Source organism: Carcharodon carcharias, chromosome 2 (assembly GCF_017639515.1).
Source record: "Carcharodon carcharias isolate sCarCar2 chromosome 2, sCarCar2.pri, whole genome shotgun sequence".
NCBI lineage: Eukaryota > Metazoa > Chordata > Chondrichthyes > Lamniformes > Lamnidae > Carcharodon > Carcharodon carcharias.
Window position 1 is genome coordinate 232,325,680 of NC_054468.1, and position 19,005 is coordinate 232,344,684.

Here is a 19,005-nt window from a genome sequence, read left to right on the forward strand (position 1 = left end):
GTGGGGAGTGACGGGGGAGTGGGGCTCAGTGGGGAGTGACGGGGGAGTGGGGCTCAGTGGGGAGTGACGGGGGAGTGGGGCTCAGTGGGGAGTGATGGGGGAGTTGGATTTGGTGCGAAATACAATGTGAGCAGCAGAGCTTTGGGCAACTGAAGTTTACAGAGAGTGGAAGGTCAAACAGGAGAGAGTTAGAATAGGCCAGTCTGGATATGACAATGGATGAGTGTTTCAGCTGAGGCAGAGGAAGAGCGAGAGGGGTGATGTTCCAGTTGGAAATGGAGCTTGGAGTCGAAAAGGATGGTGGGATTGCCAAGGGCCTGGTTAATCTTGTGACAGTGGCCAGGGTTGGGATGGAGCCATTGATAAAGTTGAATTGATAAGTTTGTATTAGGAGTCAAAGACAATTGACTGAATTGTCCTGGTTTCTGTGATGGAGGTGGGAGAGCCAGGAAAATGTGAGGAATCTGTTTGGGAAAGCTCCCTAATGCCTTCCTCCTGTTGCAGAACAGCCCCAGGAGCAGGCCAGTGTGACAGGATTGGCTGCACATTTCACAGAGGCAGACAGCCAATTAGGGTGGTTTATCCCCAATTCAGCCCCGGTGCCCACTCCTCACATCACCTCCCCCCCACCCACATCCCCCCATACCTTGCTGTGGGCAGAAGCCACCAGTTCAAGGGAGGTAGCCTCCCTGAGTTTGTGGAGGGTAAGGCTTCCTCAGAGCTGGAGGCTCCATACCCCATTGCTGGGGCCGCGATTATGAAAGGCTTCATCAGGGCTGATCCGTTGGAGAGAGTTCCCCTCCACCTCGATGGACCTGCTGGCCGAGGTTTCTTTCTTTTAATGCGCTGCTCTGCAGCCCGGCGAGGGGGCCTCCATGTTGAGGCAATGTTGCAGTCAGAGACCTGTCCCAGCAGTGCCCACCGCTCCCTCTGACTGGCCCTGTGGCATCGAGAATCTGCCATGGGGAACCCGCCGCCTTCTTGCCCGATGCTAATTGCCCTGTAAGTGGGAAATTAATACTCGATTAAAGGCCCCATCCTGCTGCTTCTGGTATCAACCTAGCAGCAGGCTGAGGAGTCTCCATTCGGGGAGGTATCGAAACCAATCCCCGTTGGATTTGTTGCAGGTTTCTGGTGGATGGGCTTCCCTCTCTCATTCAGAGCCACAAAGTGACTGATCGAGGGAGCTGACATCAGCGGGGGGGGGCAGGCGTTTGGGGTGGGCACTGAGAGTCATCGGCCTTCCCTCTCCTCTGACCTCCATCCAGCCAATGACTTCCTCCCCACGAACACCATCCCGCCCTCAATCGCCTGTGACTCGGGCTCCCTGTGGATCCTGAGTCTCTGGCGGGCGCATTGCCAGCAGCAGCCACCACTCCTGATGGCGCTGACGGGCAATGGAGAGCTGCCAGCCTCTGATTGGCCAGCAGTTTTCAGGGGTGGGATTTCCACCCCCGAGGTCCTAAATCCTGGGGAAGGCCTGATGCTGGCTCGTTAAGTACCTCTTGGGCGCTTAATTCCAGTACACCATCCTTAATGGAAGCGATCGGAATTCCTGCCAATTCTTAAGCCAACGGGCAAGACCCTCGTCGCCAACATTAAATTCTGTCCAATGTTCCCACGTGGGGAAGACCAGCACTAGGGACCATTAAGGATCATGACTAATAAATCCAATTGGAAATTCAGGAGAAACTTCTATGCCCAGATAGTGTGCAGAATGTGGAACTTGCATCAATTGAGGTAAAGAGGACAGATGTCTTTTCAGAGGAAGCTAGATAAATATATAGGGAGAAAGGAATAGAAGGATGTGTTAGTAAGTTGAACCGAGGAAGAGTGGGACAAGGCACAGGAGCACCAGCTGAGACCATTTGGGCCAAAGGTTTGTTTCTGTGCTCTACACTCTATATAATTTTATGTAAAAACCCTGTTAACAGTCATATTGTCAAAGAGGATGTGCGGTTAGTGGGATTGTTTGTAACCTGCACGCACATTCCCTCTGACACAACTGACTTCCTCATTCAGTAACATAAGAAAGTCCTGATCTTAATCCCTGTTCCCCATTCAGTGCAAAGTCAAAAATAAGTTCAACTCACTCAGATATGAAGGCAGTTCTGTCGCCAATTCCTCTTCACCCTTATGACTAAAATTCTAGTTGAGAAATGTTTACATCTGTCCTGTCTCATTCTCTTCCAAGCTGGGTTCCTTGGACAGTTGGTGAGGGATTTCATTTGCCAATGCACACATTAATTTCTGGACCACTCTATCTTTTCTGGGAGGGGAAGTAATGTTGAGGTAGGGGTGTGGGGCACAGAGCAGATTCATTCCCATGGTGTAAAGAGAAACACAGTTTAGTTAACTTGCAACAGACCTATGGTATGCTGAGATAGCCACGCCTCAGAAGGTCACAACACAATGACCAAAAGTTCATCCATAGAATGATACAGCACAGGAGGAGGCCATTCAGCCCATTGTGCCCGTGTTGGCTCTTTGCAAGAGCTATCTAATTAGCCCCATTTCATTGCTCTTTCCCTGTAGCCCTGCAAATATTTCCATTTCACGTATTTATCCAACTTCCTTTGAATCTGCTTCCACTTCCCTTTCAGGCAGCTCATTCCAGATCATAATTCTCTGGTCGGGACTTTCTAGTCCCACCACTAGCGGGCATCAAAGTAAGTGGGACAGGAAAATTTGGAGAGCAGCCAAAGGTCAATCAGATAGGCTGGGTGGTGCACGGGGTATTAGGGATACTGAAGATGAGGTGCGTACTGTAAGAGGATGAACATGTGCCTTGGGACATTTTCTATGTTAATTACATACTGGTGTTGCTGCTTTTAAACTGAGATCCTGTCTGCCGCCTCAGGCGAACATAAAATATTTCATGGCACTATTTCAGTGAAGAGTTGGGGGGAGGGGTAGGGGGTTTCTCCGATTGTCAGTTCGGAAATTTTCAACTGTGTTTACAAATCCCTCCATGGCCTACTCCTCCCTATCTCTGTAATTTCCTCCAGCCCTATAACCCTCCAATATCTCTGCGTTTCTCCAATTCTGGCTTCTTGTGCACCCCCAATTTTAATTGCTCCACCAATGATGGCTCTGCCTTCAGTTACCTGGGCCCTAAGCTCTGAAATTTTCTCCCGAAACCTTTCCGTCTCTCTATCCCCCTTTAAGAGGTCCCTAAAAACCTGCCTCTTTGATCAAGCATTTGGTTTCCTGTCCCAATATCTCCGTATGTAGCTTGGTGTCAAATTTTGTTTGATAATTCTCCTGTGAAGCACCTTGGGACGTTTTGCTAAATTAAAGTCACTATATAAATGTAAGATGTTGTTATTGTTGTCCCAGTTTAACATGTATTTGCTCAATTATCATCACTGAGACAGAGCATTGCGCTGTTAGTTTCATTGTTGTTTGCTGGAGCTTGCTGTAGGCAAATTGGTGTTTCCTAGATTACAGTAGTGACTAGGCTTCCACATTACTGCAATAGCTGTAAAGGGTTTTTAGATTGAAATGAGGCACTATATAAATGCAAGTCTTTTTTCATACCAAATGGGGTACCCACAAAAGAAGACTTTAGGCAGTAATAACCTCGGAAAGATTTACAAAAAGAAGGAATTAATTTAACCAAACAATGGCATGCGTGCACAGTCCTTTAACACAGTCATTGTTGAAATCTTGGCTGTGTTACACTCCTACTGCAGCTCCTCTCCTGGGCTTACGCTAGCTGTGCAGTGTGGTTTCAGCCTCTGCCTGAGAACAGTCAGAGGGTTAAAAGGAGCAAGTTCATGAGAATCATTTTAACCAAAATTCACACGCTCAAGGAGAGGAAAGCTCTAGTGGTGCAATTTATTTATTTATCTTCAAAAGGCAGAGAGCAAAGGAAAAAGGGCGTCACTTTCTGACCGTCTCAACTGTGAAAGAGAGGAAATTCAAACAGGAAACGTTGACCAATATTTACACAGAGGTGAAGTTCAGCGCCAAACAGCATAGAAAAGGTGTTGAACTCAGACTATCAGAGGAAGTGGAGTCGGTGGGGAGAGGGAGAGGCACTGAAATACAATAGTATTTCACAGTTTGTTCCACACAACATCCAATTTTAGCCAACCTTCCTGAGCAATCAATGTTTGTGAATGTTAGAGAAGGAAACGCTGATCGCGGTGTTATATAGTCATCTGCTGAAGATTCTGGGGGCAGAGGGTCACACACTGAGGTAGTCTGCCCTTCTAGCTCACTTCCGCACGCCAGTAAAGGCATTAGGCCAGCAGCCAGTTCTGGCCTTAATCGCCTTGGAAACCACCAGGTTCTTGAAAGCCGGTACTCTCAGGAACCAAGAAGGTTAATGCAGTGACCAGCACCTTCTAAACTGCTGAATAACTTGCCAAGCTTTCCTCCAGAAAACCTCCCGGGAACACTTGAGAGAGATTTGACTTCACTGAAAGTCAGTGGTGCTTTTTGGTTGCTCAGCAGCTATCCATACTAATTTAAATCTGGAGTGGAACACAGACAAAAGAAGGAAGGAGGAGACGAAGGAATTAAAGAGAGAAGAGAAAAGACATTTTTATAGTGCTTATCACAACCTGAAGATGTTCCAAAGCACTTCACAGCCAGTGATGTCGTGAAGTCATCATTGTAAAGTAGGAAGCGTGATACTCAAGTGGCACACAGCAAGATTCCACATGTAGTAATGTGATAATGACCAGATAATTTGTTTTGGTGATGCTGGTTCAAGGGTAAACATTGGCCAGGCTGTTAGAGAGAACTCCCCTCTTTTCTTCAAAACACTGTCCTGGGATCTTTCAGATCCACCTGAAAGGACTGCTGGGGTCTTGGTTTTAACATCTTATCCATAAGATGGGTAATGTACCAAAACAACTGTCACACTTTATTGTCTTAAGTTTCCCAAGGCCACATTATTCACAAATGTTACCAAAGTGCATACATTCCTATCCCATCTACTGTCTCACCAGCATGAGGGGTTACCCCTGTGATGTTTAAACCCGTCTCCTTCCATTTGGCTGGCAACTGTGGGACTCACCCTGATCAGGAATCTCCTTCAGAACTCCTCTCCTTATCAGCTCTTCCCGACTCTGTCTGGTTGATATTTTCCTCTCCAACACTAGCATAGAGTGAAGGGAGAAAGAGAGAGAGAATGATTTAAATGCAGCAAATTATTAATCCATAAGAGATATCTAGTTAACGTATATATTCAGGGATCTTCCCAAAACAGAAGTTTGTAACAGTGACAAATATATCATCAGGAAAACTTCAATTCCAACGCACACACATTTTCACAAGCCCATCAAACTGAGGATGCTGTTGAAACATATCTTCATGCTCAGCAGGCTGAAAGAAAGGAATTAATTTCCAGAGGAGCTGAGAGCACAGTGGGTTAATACCAGGACCTGAATCATAGCTAATCCAGGCTGTTGAAATGAGAGGTCTCTCTTTACTGATCTATATGCAATCAGTTAGGCTAATCTCAATTTAATTCTTGAAAGAGAGAACCCCACAATACAACCTGACCCTAATTTAGCACAAATTTGTGAATTTCACTCAACAGAAACCAACGAAAGGTTCTGGTGTGGGAGGGACAGATGTCACACTGATGCAGTAATGGGGAGACGTCACAAATAGACATTCTTCTTAAAAATTCTTTCATGGGATGTGGGCATCACTGGCAAGGCCAGCATTTACTGCCCATCCCTAATTGCCCTTGAGGAGATGGTAGTGAGCTGCCTTCTTGAACCACTGCAGTCCATGTGGTGTATATGTAAGTACACCCACAGTGCTGTTAGGGAGGGAGTTCCAGGATTTTGACCCAGCGACATTGAAAGAATTGCAATATATTTCCAAGTCAGGATGGTGAGTTACCTGGAGGGGAACTTGCATGTGGTGGTGTTCCCATGCATCTGCTGTCCTTGTCTTTCTAGGTGGTAGAGGTCATTGATTTGAAAGCTGCTGTTGAAGGAACCTTGATGAGTTTGTGCAGTGCATCTTATAGATGGTACACACTGCTACCATTGTGTGTCGGTGGTGGAGAGAGTGAATGTATAAGTTGGTGGACTGGGTGCTGATCGTGTCAGGCTTCTTGAGTGTTGTTGGAGCTGCACTCATCCAGGCAAGTGGGGAGTATTCCATCACACTCCTGACTTGTGCCTTGTAGATGGTGGACAGGCTTTGAGGAGTCAGGAGGTGAGTTACTTGTCACAGAATTCCCAGCTCCTGACCTGCTCTCGTAGCCACAGTATTTATATGGCTAGTCCAGTTCAGTTTCTGGTCAATAGTAGCCCCCAGGATGTTGATAGTGGGGATTCAGTGATTGTAATGTCATTGAATGTCATGGGGAAATGGTTAGATTCTTTCTTGTTGAAGATGGCCATTGCCTGGCATGTGTGTGGTGTAAATGTTACTTGCTTCTTATCAGCCTAAGCATGAATGTTGTTCAGGTCTTACTGCATATCAGCACGGACTGCTTCACTGGAGGAGTTGTGAATGCTGAACATTGTGCAGTTATCCGTGAACATCCCCACTTCTGACCTTATGATGGAAGGAAGGTGAAGCAGCTGAAGATGGTTGGGCCGAGGACACTACCCTGAGGAACTCCTACAGCGATGACCTGCCGAGGTGAGATGACTGACCTCCAGCAACCACAACCTCAACCTTTGTGCTAGGTATGACTCCAACCAATGGAAAGCTTTCCCCCTGATTCCCTTTGACCCCAGTTTTGCTAGGGCTCCTTGATGCCACACTCGTCAAATGTAGCCTTGATGTCAAGGGCAGTCACTCCCACCTCACCTCTGGAGTTCAGCTCTTTTGTTGATGTTTGAACCAAGGCTGTAATGAGATCACGAGGTGAGTGTCTCTAGTGGAACCTAAACTGTGCATCAGTGAGCAGGTTGTTGCTAAGTGTCACTTGACAGCACTGTCGATGACACTTTCCATCACTTTGCTGATGATGGAGAGTAGGCTGATGGGGCGGTAATTGGCTGGGTTAGATTTGTTCTGCTTTTTGTGGACAGGAAATACCTGGGCAATTTTCCACATAGCTGAGGTAGATGCCAGTGTTGTAGCTGTACTGGAACAGCTTGGCTATGGGTGCGGCAAGTTCTGGAGCACAAGGCTTCAATACTATCGCTGGAATATTGTCAGGGCCCATAGCCTTTGCAGTATCCAGTGCCTTCAGCCGTTTCTCAATATGATGTGGAGTGAATCGAATTGGCTGAAGACTGGCATCTGTGATGCTGGGGACCTCAGCAGGAGGCAGAGATGGATCATCTACTCGGTATTTCTGGCTGAAGATGGTTGCAAATGCTTCAGCCTTATCTGTTGCACTGATTTAGGAAAGCTATGGAAGATGTGGAGCTGTCAGACTGACAGTAAAGGACACTGATTTGATGTGGGGAGAATTTAACCCTCAGTTTATGGCACTATAGGGTGCATGACTTGGGAAACCTTGTTACATTCAATAACAGTCTTTGCAACAATAGCAAAACTTTCCATTTCACAGACTGAGCAATCATGAGATGACCCCAACAACCAACTGTGTGACTGTGTGTGAGAGAGAAAGAGTGTGCGGGAGAGGGTGAGTAAGAGAGAGATGGAGAGAGACTGTGTGAGTTAAAGAGTGAGAAAATGAGAGAATGAGTGACTGAGTGAGTGAATGAGTGAAAGAGCCTGAGTGATATGTAGAGTCGAAGAGAGACAGAGAGCGAGAGAGTAAACAAGAGAGAGAATGGGACAGAGAGAGGGAGGGAAAAAGTAAGGGAGGGGAAAAGAGAGAGAGAGACAGAAAAAGACAGGGAAAGAGAGGCGCAGAACAAGATAGACAGACAGTGAGAGAGCAAGAGAATGAAAGGGGAGAGATTGGAAGAAAGGGAGAGAGGGAGAAAGTGAGGAAGAGAGCAAGTACGTGTGAGAGTGAGTTGTACCAATGTGATAGCTGCCAAGCTAACAGAAGGGTGTATACTTACACACAGCAAGATCCCACAAACTGCAATGAGATAAATTACTGAATAATTTTATCTAAGTGATGTTGCTTGTGGGATAAATTTCGACTAGGCCACCCAGGAAACCCCCCTACTCTTTGAAATAGTAGCGTGGAAGCTCTTATGTCCATCTGAGAGGGCAGGCTAGGCAGTTTTTATGTCTAACCCTAAAAGATGGCTCTTCCAACAGTACAGCACAACCTTGGTATGTACTGCACTGAGCTTGGATTACACGCTCTAGTCAGTGGAGTGAGGCTTGAACCCACAATCTTCTGATTTAGAGACAGAGAGTTACTTAGTGATCCAAACTCTGGCTATTATAGATAGTGATGCAACCTTACAGTCTAACTTATTCACATTAAATGTGGCTCGTGGACAAGTTAAACTGGCATTGGCTGAGGTTATATTATGTGGACCAGAGTCTGCAACCCTGCTTTCTGGGTCCAGCTTCCTCAAATAGTGACACTATCACAGGCCCATGGACATGGTCTGCATATGGGCTGCTAGAGAGCTAGATTAAATTGGGCCTGTACTCATTGGAGTTTAGAAGAATGAGAGGCGACCTTATTGAAACATATAAGATTCTTTGGGGCTTGACAGGGTAGATGCTGGGAGGTTGTTTCCCTTGTAGTAGAGTCTAGGACCAGAGGACATAATCTCAGGGTCACCCATTTAAGACAGAGAAGATGAGGAATTTCTTCTCTCAGAGGGTAGTGAATCTGTGGAATTCTTTACCACAGAGGGCTATAGAGGCTGGATTGTTAAGTATATTCAAGGCTGAGATGGACAGATTTTTACTCAGTAAGGGGATCAAGGGTTATGGGGTAAAGGCAAGAAAGTGGAGTTGAGGATTATCAGATCAGCCATTGAATAGTGGAGCAGACTCAATGGGATGAATGGCCTACTTCTGCTCCTATGTCTTATGGTCTTATGTATAGTATAAACTCAAGAAGCTGGCTGAAGGATTGTGGTCTCTCAGAGTCAGAACTAAACAAGTGACGCTAATGAATTGGCTACGTTCCCCAGCAACCATCCCATTTATCCAGGGCACGACTGAGACTGTGATATTTAATGGAGCAGTTTGAGATGATCCATTTGTTGGATAAGATATTAATCTGAGACCCCACTTGCCTATCCAAGTGGATGGTGAACGATCGCACACGTTATTATGACAGCCTCCCTCAAAAAACACAAACAAAAACTGCTCATTCGTGGGATCTTGCTGCGTAGTGACTCCTCTTCAAAGTCATTTCTTTGGACAAGAAGCACACTGGCACATTCTAAAGCATTTCAGAAATGCAAGATTTCTTTTCCTTTTTGCTTACAGTTAACCCTTTAGCCTGTAATCCTGCTCCTAAGCAGATACTCAATGCACCCTTTTGTGAAGGTATTAATTAACGCAGCACTGACTGGCGTCCTATCAAAGGGAGTCTGTTCCATGTTTCCATGACTCTGAGTGGAAAGAAAGCTCCCTCTAATCCCTAGTCCTGCTCGATGATTGCTTAACTTTACATGGAAGCTGTTCAGTTCTGCGCTTATAATTAAATAATTTACTAAAGTTCACATTATCTGCATCTTTCAGTGTTTGAAACATTCCAATGAGAAAAAAAGTGTCATTTTGTCAAAAAGTCAAGACAGCAACAGAACACAAGAGGATACTGATAAATGTGCAGAAAGGACATGTCATTGGCAAATATATTTCAATATAAACAAATGTGAGGTTATGCATTTTGATAGGAAGGATAGGAAGCCACTGACCGCTTAGGAAATAAGAGCAAAAATAGGCTAGAGGATCAAAACGATCGTTGGGTACAGATTCACAAGTTATGAAGAGTAGCAGCATGGGTTAATAAAACTACAAATAGTGTAAGCAAAGCACTGGTGTTTATTCCTAGAAGGATAGAATTGAAAGGCAGATAAATTAAGTTAAATTTACACAGAATCTTGGTTAAATGACACTATTGTGCACAGTTTTGGTTATAAAAAAGGATATAGAGACACTGGAGAAGGTGTAAAATCGATTTACAAGGATGATAGGTGAACTTTAGAAAAGAGAAGGCTGAGTGGTGACCTAAATGAGCTCTTTAAAATGATGAAGCTCTTTGCTAAGGTAGACCATAGGGAAGATGTGGAGTAGCAATCAAAGTGAGGCCAATTAAATATTTAACTACGACAACACAACTTGTATTTATATGGAATAAAAACATAAAACTCTGGAAATACTCAGCAGGTCAGATGCATCTATGAAGAAAGAAACAGAATGAGTGTTTCAGGCCGAGAGCCTTTAGTCGTTTGGTAGTACAGAACTTGAGTATTGCTGAAAAAAGAGAATTTTTTGTCGAAGCTTTTTGTCTTGCACTCATCAGGACAATTCACAAGAAAATATCAATGTCGGGGCAACAAAATATTTATATTGTTGGAGAAGAGAGTGCTGATTGGTTGGCAAGTGGACTCTGATTAGTAGAGGCATTGCCATGGAGAATGCACCAGTTGATGGCGACTGACAGTTAACTGCCAAGCATTGTTTGAAATTTAAACCAGGCACTTGAATCTGATTGGTCAAAACAGTGCCCTGCAGAATGAACCAGTGAATGGCTGTCACCTATTTTGTTTTGCTGAAACAGGTACAATGTGTGTACATGTTCTTTCTGTGTGCAAAGAACAGGGCCCTGTGTATTAATATACGTGGCTTCTAGTGCACACAAATGCCCCACACTGCGAGCCTGGCTGACAATCTTAAATTGGTTGTGAATGTAATTCTTAGCACACAGAATTATTTAGCAGATGTTGTCTAATCACAGAATCACATCTAATGTTGGACGTTGTGTTTTGAGCTTTGCCAGCACGGGCTGGTTGGGTAGGGTCTGTATCCTGCCTGTTGTGAACAGTGGCTGGGACATGCTGTTAGATACATTCCACCAGTCTGTGGGACATACGGCCTGCATACCCAGCATCACACTGGCACTGAAATTCATATATCACATCACTCATATGTGTGATAGGCAGAATGTCTTTTTGGCTTGACGGCAGCATCCTGATAGTGGTGAATACCACTCATGTTGCTACTGCATAGTAGGAGCATGAAAGAGCTTCACCTGTTGCTCAAAGTTTTGAGATACCTTGCTGTTCCAGAGTAATCTAAGGTAGACTGGGCACTTTTCAGGGCTGAAAGCGATGGCCTTGGGCGCAATCATGAGTTTGCGCGATGTACAGTGTGAAAGGATCTGATCAGGGTAGCCATTATCCAGCAGAAAGTATTTGATTTGTCTTTTCCAGCGCCAAGCTTGCATGCTGAGTAAATGGCTCGGGCCCTCTCCAACCTCTACCAATCAGAGCACTCTCTTCTCATACAGTATAAATATGTTGTTGCCCCCGACATTGGTATTTTCTTGCGAATTGTCCTGATGAGTGTAAGACAAAAAGCTTCTACAAAAAAATTCTCTGGCCGGGATTTTCTGGTCAGCTCGCCGACGTGTAAAATGACGCGGGATGACACCGGGCAGAACTCCCAACATCACCCCACCCCATTTAAATTTTCAGGAAGGCGGGGGCTCAGCAGAATCAGCTGTGCGCCTGCCAACCTATCAATGGCCAATTGAGGCCATTGACAGAGTCATTAAACTAATTAATGGACCTGCCCGTCCAACCTTAAGGTTGATAGGCAGGCTGGGAGCCCTGGCGGGCATTAGAAAAAATATGAAATCTCATCCATGGGCAGGATGAGGTTTCATGTAGGTTTTTAAAAAAGTATTTAAAGTGTATTTAAAAGTTATGGACATGTCTCAACTCATGTGACAGTGTCGCATGAGGGGACATGTCAGGGAATTTTTTTTTTCTATTTTTAATATTTTTAAATGTACCGCTGATCACCCTGAGGCTGCACTTAGCCTCAGGGAGATGAGGAGCATGCTCTTTTGTGCGCATACGCGAAAGAGCGCACTCTCGGTTCAGGGAATCCCCCCACCCCCACCCCCCCCCACCCCCCAAACCGGCCCGGCTTGCACAGGGAGCGCACAGCGCTTCCGCATGGATGTCACGCTGGGCGGGCCTTAATTGGACCGCCCATGTAAAATGGTGCCTCGGAGGCGTGACTCCGCCCACTCACCCTTTAACTTCCCCCCACCAATGGGGGGAAGATTCTGCCCTCTGTTTTCCGGTAATACTTAATAACCTTTTGTCAGAACTGCTGAGTGATGAAGCATCATCAAACTAAAATGTTAACTCTGTCTCTCTCTCTCTACAAATGCTGTCTGACCTGCTGAGTCTTATCAGAATTTTATGTCGTCATTTTCGATTTCCAGCATCCACAGTTCTTACTCTCAGATTTATTTAGCACCTTTAAAGCAGTAAAACCTTCCCAGGTGCTTCACAGAAGCATTATCAAACAAAACCTGACACCAACCCCCATAAGGAGACTTAGGACTGCTTGGTCAAACAAAGGTTTTTTTTTTAAGGATCGTCTTAAAGGAGGAAAGAGCAGCGGAGAAGCTGAGGGAGGGAATTCCAGAGCTCGGAGCCCAAGCAAATGAAGACATGGTCATCATTAAAATCAGGGATGCTCAAGAGGCCAGAATTGGAGGAATGCAGATACCTCAGTTGGTTGGAGGGCTGCAGGAGATAACAGAGATAGAGAGGGGGGGATTTGAAAAAGAGGATGAGAATTTTAAAATCATGGTATTGGTTACCTGGGAGTCAATAAAGTAGGTCAGTGAGCACAAGGATGATGGGAGAATGGGACTTGGTGCGAGTTAGGAAGTGGGCAGCAGAGGGTTGGATGAACTCAAGATTACAAAGCATAGAAGGTGGGAGCCTGGCCAGGAGTTTATTGGAATAATCAGATCTAGAGGTAACAATGGTATGGATGAAGGTTTCAGCAGCAGATGAATTGAGGCAGGATGGTAGGAATAGGTAGCCTTGGTGATATTGTAGATGTGAAGTCAGAAGGTCAGGGTGTTAAAAGTGACACCAAGGTTGCGAACAGTCTGGTTGAGTCTCAGTCAGCTGCCAGCGAAAGGGATGGATTGGTGATGAGGGAACAGAGCCAATGAGAATGGCTTTGGTCTTCCCAATCTTTAGTTAGAAGAAATTCTGTTCCTCTGGTACTGAGACAAGCACAACAGGTGGAGGGGCTGAGGGACGAAGTGGTGAAGTGGAGCTGGGTGAATACTGATGCTGTGTTTTTGGATGATGTTGCTGAGGGGTAGCATGTAGATAAAGGCATGACAGCAGAATTCAATCTAGGGAAGATCACAATCAAAGGAAAATGGTGGCAGCTGTTATTTAGTCTCTAGAGAAATGAAAGCATTGTTGTGTTCCGATTGTCTTGTGCTGTAATTATAAATGTGCAATTATTAAAATAGCAGTGGGAGGAGATTTGTAAGATGGTACTATGTTTGCTGTTAAAAGCGCACAGCATGATTCCAATTACAGTGCCTTTGAAGAATTAACAGAAGCAAGAATTTCATGGTTGCCGGATTGAAGAGTATGAACGAGACCAAAATGTATCAACTCAAGCACATAAATTCCCCAGGCTGGACTGTGTGAGCATTGAGGACATGAACTTTGAAGGAAGTTAATAAGCGTAGAGTGCATTGTCTAAGAAAGAATAAATTGGTGGAAGATGTTACATCTGGAAAGAAATGGGTTTTTAAAGGAGACTTTGTGACACATAATGCACAGAAGAAATCTTTCCCAGAGTGGGGAGATGAATACAACCCTGAGAAATCATTGAGTTAATGGAAAATGTGTCAAAGTATAAGCCATCAACTAAAGCACAGACAGAGCAATTTGCAAAGTCAGAATTGAATCTATACAGTGCCCTATCACATCTCTCTGAAGGGTCACAAATTGCTCTGCATGAATTATTTTAAAATGCAACAACTTGCTATGTAGAAATTCTGCTCTGCACAGTAATGAGATGATTGAGTAGCTAGACTGTTTATGGCAGTGATTGTTGGGGGGGTTGGGTTATCTGAGGTAACTCCTGCTCTGCAATCATTGCAACAAGCCAAGTTTTGCTGGTCATCTAAGGAGCAGCATCTTCGATAATACAACACGTACAGGGGACTGAGCTGTCGAAACAGAGCAAATGGTTGTCATATAGGGATGAGGGTAATAGGGCTTGCCATTATTTAACTGTAAATGGCATAGCAACTTCAAGGGATGGGAAGACGTGTCATTAAATTCAAAAATTGAGAAGTAGCTATCTGAGATTCGCTGCTCCATTGTTAGATTATTGGAAACAGAGTTATGCTGTCTGCCTCACCATAGACATGAACTGAATGAGGTGGAGTTCCTATGCTTGCGCTGTACACACAAGGTAAACTTCACACAGCAAATTAGGTCAGTCATTTCAAGTATAACCAGCCTCACAGCTTCCATCCCCACGCAGCTAAAACACTGGCACTAGTGTACAATGTGGAAAATTGCCCAGGTATGTCCTGTGCACAAAAAGCAGGACAAATCCAATCCGGCCAATTACCTCCCCATTGCCTGCCTCTTGATCATCATGGAACTGATGGAAGGTGTCGACAACAGTGCTATCAAGTGGCACATGCTTAGCAATAACCTGCTCACTGACTCTCAGTTTGGGTTCCGCTCGGGCCACTCGGCTCCTAACCACATTACAAATTTGATTCAAACATGGATAAAAGAACTGAACTCAGAAGGTGAGGTGAGAGTGACTGCCCTTGACATCAAGGCTGCATTTGACCAAGTGAGGCATCAAGGAGCCCTAGCAAAACTGGAGTCAATAGGAATCAGGGGGACAACTCAGGTTGGAGTCATACCTAGCACGAAGGAAGATGATTGTGGTAGTTGGAGGTCGATTATGTCATTCTCAGGACATCACTACAGGAGTTCCTCAGGGTAGTGTCCTCGGCCCAACCATCTGCAGCTGCTTCATCAATGACCTTCCTTCCATCATAAGGTCAGAAGTGGGGATGTTCACTGATCATTGTTCAGCACCATTCGTGACTCCTCAGATACTGAAGCTGTCCATGTCCATGTGCAACATTCAGACTTGGGCTGATAAGTGCCAGGCAATGACCATCTCCAGCAAGAGAGAATCTAACCATCCCCCCTTGATATTGAATGGCATTATCATTGCTGATTCCCCCATGATCATCATGCTGGGGGTTATCATTGACCAGAAACTGAAGTGGACCAGCCATTTAAATACTGTGGCTACAAGAGCAGGTTAGAGGCTAGGAATCCTGTGGCAAATAACTCATTTCCTGACTTCCCGAAGCCTGTCCACCATTTACAAGGCACAATTCAAAAGTGTGATTGAACACTCCCCACTTTCCTAGATAAGTGCAGCTCCAGCAACGCTCAAGAAGTTTGACACCATCAAACTGAGAAACAAGTCCACTTGATTAGCACCCCTCCACTACTTTAAACATTCAATCTCTCCACTAACAATGTACAGTGGCAGCAGTGTGCATTATATACCAGGTGCACTGCAAGAACTCATGAAGGCTCCTCCAACAGCTTCCTCAAACCCGTGATCACTACCCCCTGGGACAAAGGCAGCAGGCGTGTGAGAAAACCACCACCTGCAAGTTCCACTCCAAGTCACACGCCATCCTGACTTGGAACTATTTCGCTGTTCCTTCACTGTCACTGGATCAAAATCCTGGAACTCCCTCCCTAACAGCACTGTGGGTGTATCTGCACCACAGGGACTGTAGCGGTTGACTAAGGCCACTCACCAGCATGTCTCAAGGCCAATTAGGAATAGGCAACAAATGCTGCCCTTGCCAGCAATGCTCATATCCCATGAAAAAACTTTTAAAAAACACTTATTAATGCAACAATGAACATTGTGGTCATGAACATCACAGCTGGAAGTCCTTTCAGCAATGGACTCTGTGAAAAGAATCACGCGGTGATCGATGAAATTCTGCATAAACTGCAAGTTGACAACCACACTGGCATGGATGGGGAGAAAGTGGGAGCAGGCTATTGAGTTGGATGATCAGCCATGATCATAATGATGGCAGAGCAGGCTTGAAGGGCTGAATGGTCTACTTCTGCTCCTATTTTCTATGTTTCTAATTACTGCCAGTCAACCTCACTGAAAATGAACCAAAACAAATGTTGATTTTCATTCATTCAGGTTTAACTTGTTGTTGGAGATTTAAGAAAAAATCATTTTTGTTTACCTTTTTCTCTCTGTTTCCTTTATCTCTCTTAATCCAATCTTTGTTTTCCCCTCTCTAGTTCCCATTCTGCACCTTTGTGACATTGAATTCACCCATTCTAACTTCCACATCCTTATCCAGACTCTGCACTGTTCATTTGACAATATCTCAATCCGATTGGTTAAAAAGGTATACAGTTGCCTGCCACTCGGATCCCAGAAGTCTTGCAGAGGTAGTTGTGCTCTTTCCTTCTACCACTGACAGCAACTTACAATGCAAGATATCACAGCAATTAAACCAGCAAGTGCAAGTTTAACTAATGGAGGTCTAATTACAGGAATATTTAGGCCAATGTGTGTAGCTCTGGAGTGGGGCTTAAATCTGTACTCCCTATGTCTGTTGCCAGCTGAGCCAAGGTAACACCGAGACATAGCCCTAACCATGGTGAGAGGTTATATGAAGAGCCCCTTAACAAAGCCAGGGTTAATGAGAAACTTACATGCGGATGTCTCTTGGAACTTCTCACTCGTTTTCTTCTTCCGCCATTTCCATGGTTTGAAGATTTTGCCTATGGATGCCAGCTTGCTTTTTCGCTTCAACGGTGGTGTCGCAGATACAGGGGACAATCCTTCTGAGTTTGAGACTGAATATTTTTCCAATCCATCAGCTGTAACCAGAAAGAGAACCACGTGACCCCCTCCATCTTCCTGCAGTCGTGCAACATTCTATCATCCAGTAGTCGTGTGATATGACGATAATAGAGTTATTAACCAATCACGGTGCTCAATCTCCCTCAATGAGTCTAGAACAGAGACAGGACATGAGGTGTGGAAAACCCCTAGTGGATGGAGAGCTTTGGGAACCTTAGGCCAAAGCCACCTGTTCCTCCCAAACTACACTCACCACACACCATGGTTTGGATCTCACATTAGACTGTGTCCCAAAATACTATTTTCAGAAAGAAATCCACCCGAATTGTAGTTGAATGAACTTTTCTACAGAGTCTGTTCTGTGAACTGATCATTCACTCACTGAGATATAGTTTTTGTAGATTAGTTTTGAACGTCCCCTCCTCATGCTCAGACATGTCCTCTGGTGCTAATGTTCTGGATAAGGTGAACCAATTTACATGATGGAGTCCATTTAGAACCCTAAAATAAAGCTATCAGCTCACTTCTTAACCTTCTCTTTTCATAGAATGACAACGAAATGACTGCACAGGCCATTCAGCCCATCCAGCTCATGTTGGTATTTATCCTCCACATGAGCAGTATCCTAAACCCCGTTTTACTTGCTCAGTTCCTCTTTATCCCCCCCTTCACTTCAACCACCTGTCTACACAGATTTGTGTTCAGGAATCCAATCAGATTTAATAGTAGCACCTAGCTGATTAACATCCTTTTTGTCTCCTTTTCTCAGCCGGAGACAGACTGAGATGCTGGTGGGGAGGCCGCAGCCAGGGAGTGGAGCAGAGGCAGGGAGAGGTTGGAGACGCTTGGGTGGTACAGAAAAGACGTGAGAGGATAAGGATCAGGAAGTCTGGAAGGGTGAAAACATGCCCAAATTCCATAATCATTCCTCACAGTCAAATCACTCAATCATTTGGTATCCTCTCAATAGCTGCAATATCCTTTCAGTATTGCAGTGACCAGAGCTATACACAGTGTAATAAGTGCAATGCATCAATGATTTATAAAGTGGCGGAATTACTTCACTATTTCAGCTCAATATTAACCTTGTAATCCATCCCAATATCTAATTAGCTTCATTCACCTACAACCAAGTATTGCGATAGCTACAATTTAACATCAATCCAATGCAACATTGCTTTTATTTTTCCATGCACATTATTTTCTTTGCATAATAATCCCTTACCGTCGATTTTATTCCCATATGTAGCACTTTGTATTTCTCTACATAAATTTACATCAGCCACTGTCAGTTCAATTTCCCAGTTTATTCAAAACCTCCTGGACTTATCCTTTTTGGCTTAAGTAATCTATCAGTGTTATTAGCTTTGTACCATTTGTAAATTCAGCCACTGTGCTTGTGGCTCTGAGCTGCCATTCGTTAATGCTGCTATTAGACATGAGATCAGAAAACAGACCAGACCCCCCGTGGGACTGGACTTGTTAAATCCCCCAGGTCGATGACAATCCCTGTATCACCATCTATCCATCAACAAATTACATGCCCATTGTAAAATATTTCTACTCATTTCCACTTATCTTATTTTCAGTACCAGCCTTTCCAAATGAACTGTATTAGTGATAAAAACAAAAAACTGCGGATGCTGGAAATCCAAAACAAAAACAGAATTACCTGGAAAAACTCAGCAGGTCTGGCAGCATCGGCGGAGAAGAAAAGTGTTGACGTTTCGAGTCCTCATGACCCTTCAACAGAACTGGGTGAATCCAAGGAGAGGGGTGAAATATAAGCTGGTTTAAGGTGGTGGTGGTGGTGGGGTGGGCGGGGGGGCGGGGGTGTGTGTGTGTGTGTGTGTGTGTGTGTGTGGTTTGGGTGGGGGGAGAGAAGTGGAGGGGGGTGGGGTGTAGTTGTAGGGACAAGCAAGCAGTGATAGGAGCAGATAATCAAAAGATGTCACAGACAAAAGAACACAGAGGTGTTGAAGTTGGTGATATTATCTAAACGAATGTGCTAATTAAGAATGGATGGTAGGGCACTCAAGATACAGCTCTAGTGGATGTAGGGGGGCATAAAAGATTTAAAAATAATGGAAATAGGTGGGAAAAGAAAAATTTATATAAATTATTGGAAAAAACAAAAGGAAGGGGGAAGAAACAGAAAGGGGGTGGGGATGGAGGAGGGAGTTCAAGATCTAAAGTTGTTGAATTCAATATTCAGTCCGGAAGGCTGTAAAG

The 19,005-nt window shown here is 44.7% G+C and overlaps 1 protein-coding gene across 2 annotated transcripts in view; it reads right to left on the bottom strand.

Annotated features, from left to right (window-relative positions):
- The window catches only part of phactr2 (phosphatase and actin regulator 2), a 162,815-nt gene that overhangs the window by 79,668 nt on the left and 64,142 nt on the right, over window positions 1–19,005 (bottom strand). The window contains exons 2-3 of one of the 2 annotated variants that reach the window (XM_041178634.1): window positions 16,623–16,790; window positions 5,030–5,110 (exon numbers count right to left, since the gene is read on the bottom strand). In XM_041178634.1, the coding sequence (XP_041034568.1) occupies window positions 5,030–5,110; window positions 16,623–16,790 (249 nt within the window). The remainder of the gene's footprint in view (window positions 1–5,029; window positions 5,111–16,622; window positions 16,791–19,005) is intronic. The other variant, XM_041178645.1, reaches the window with a different exon arrangement.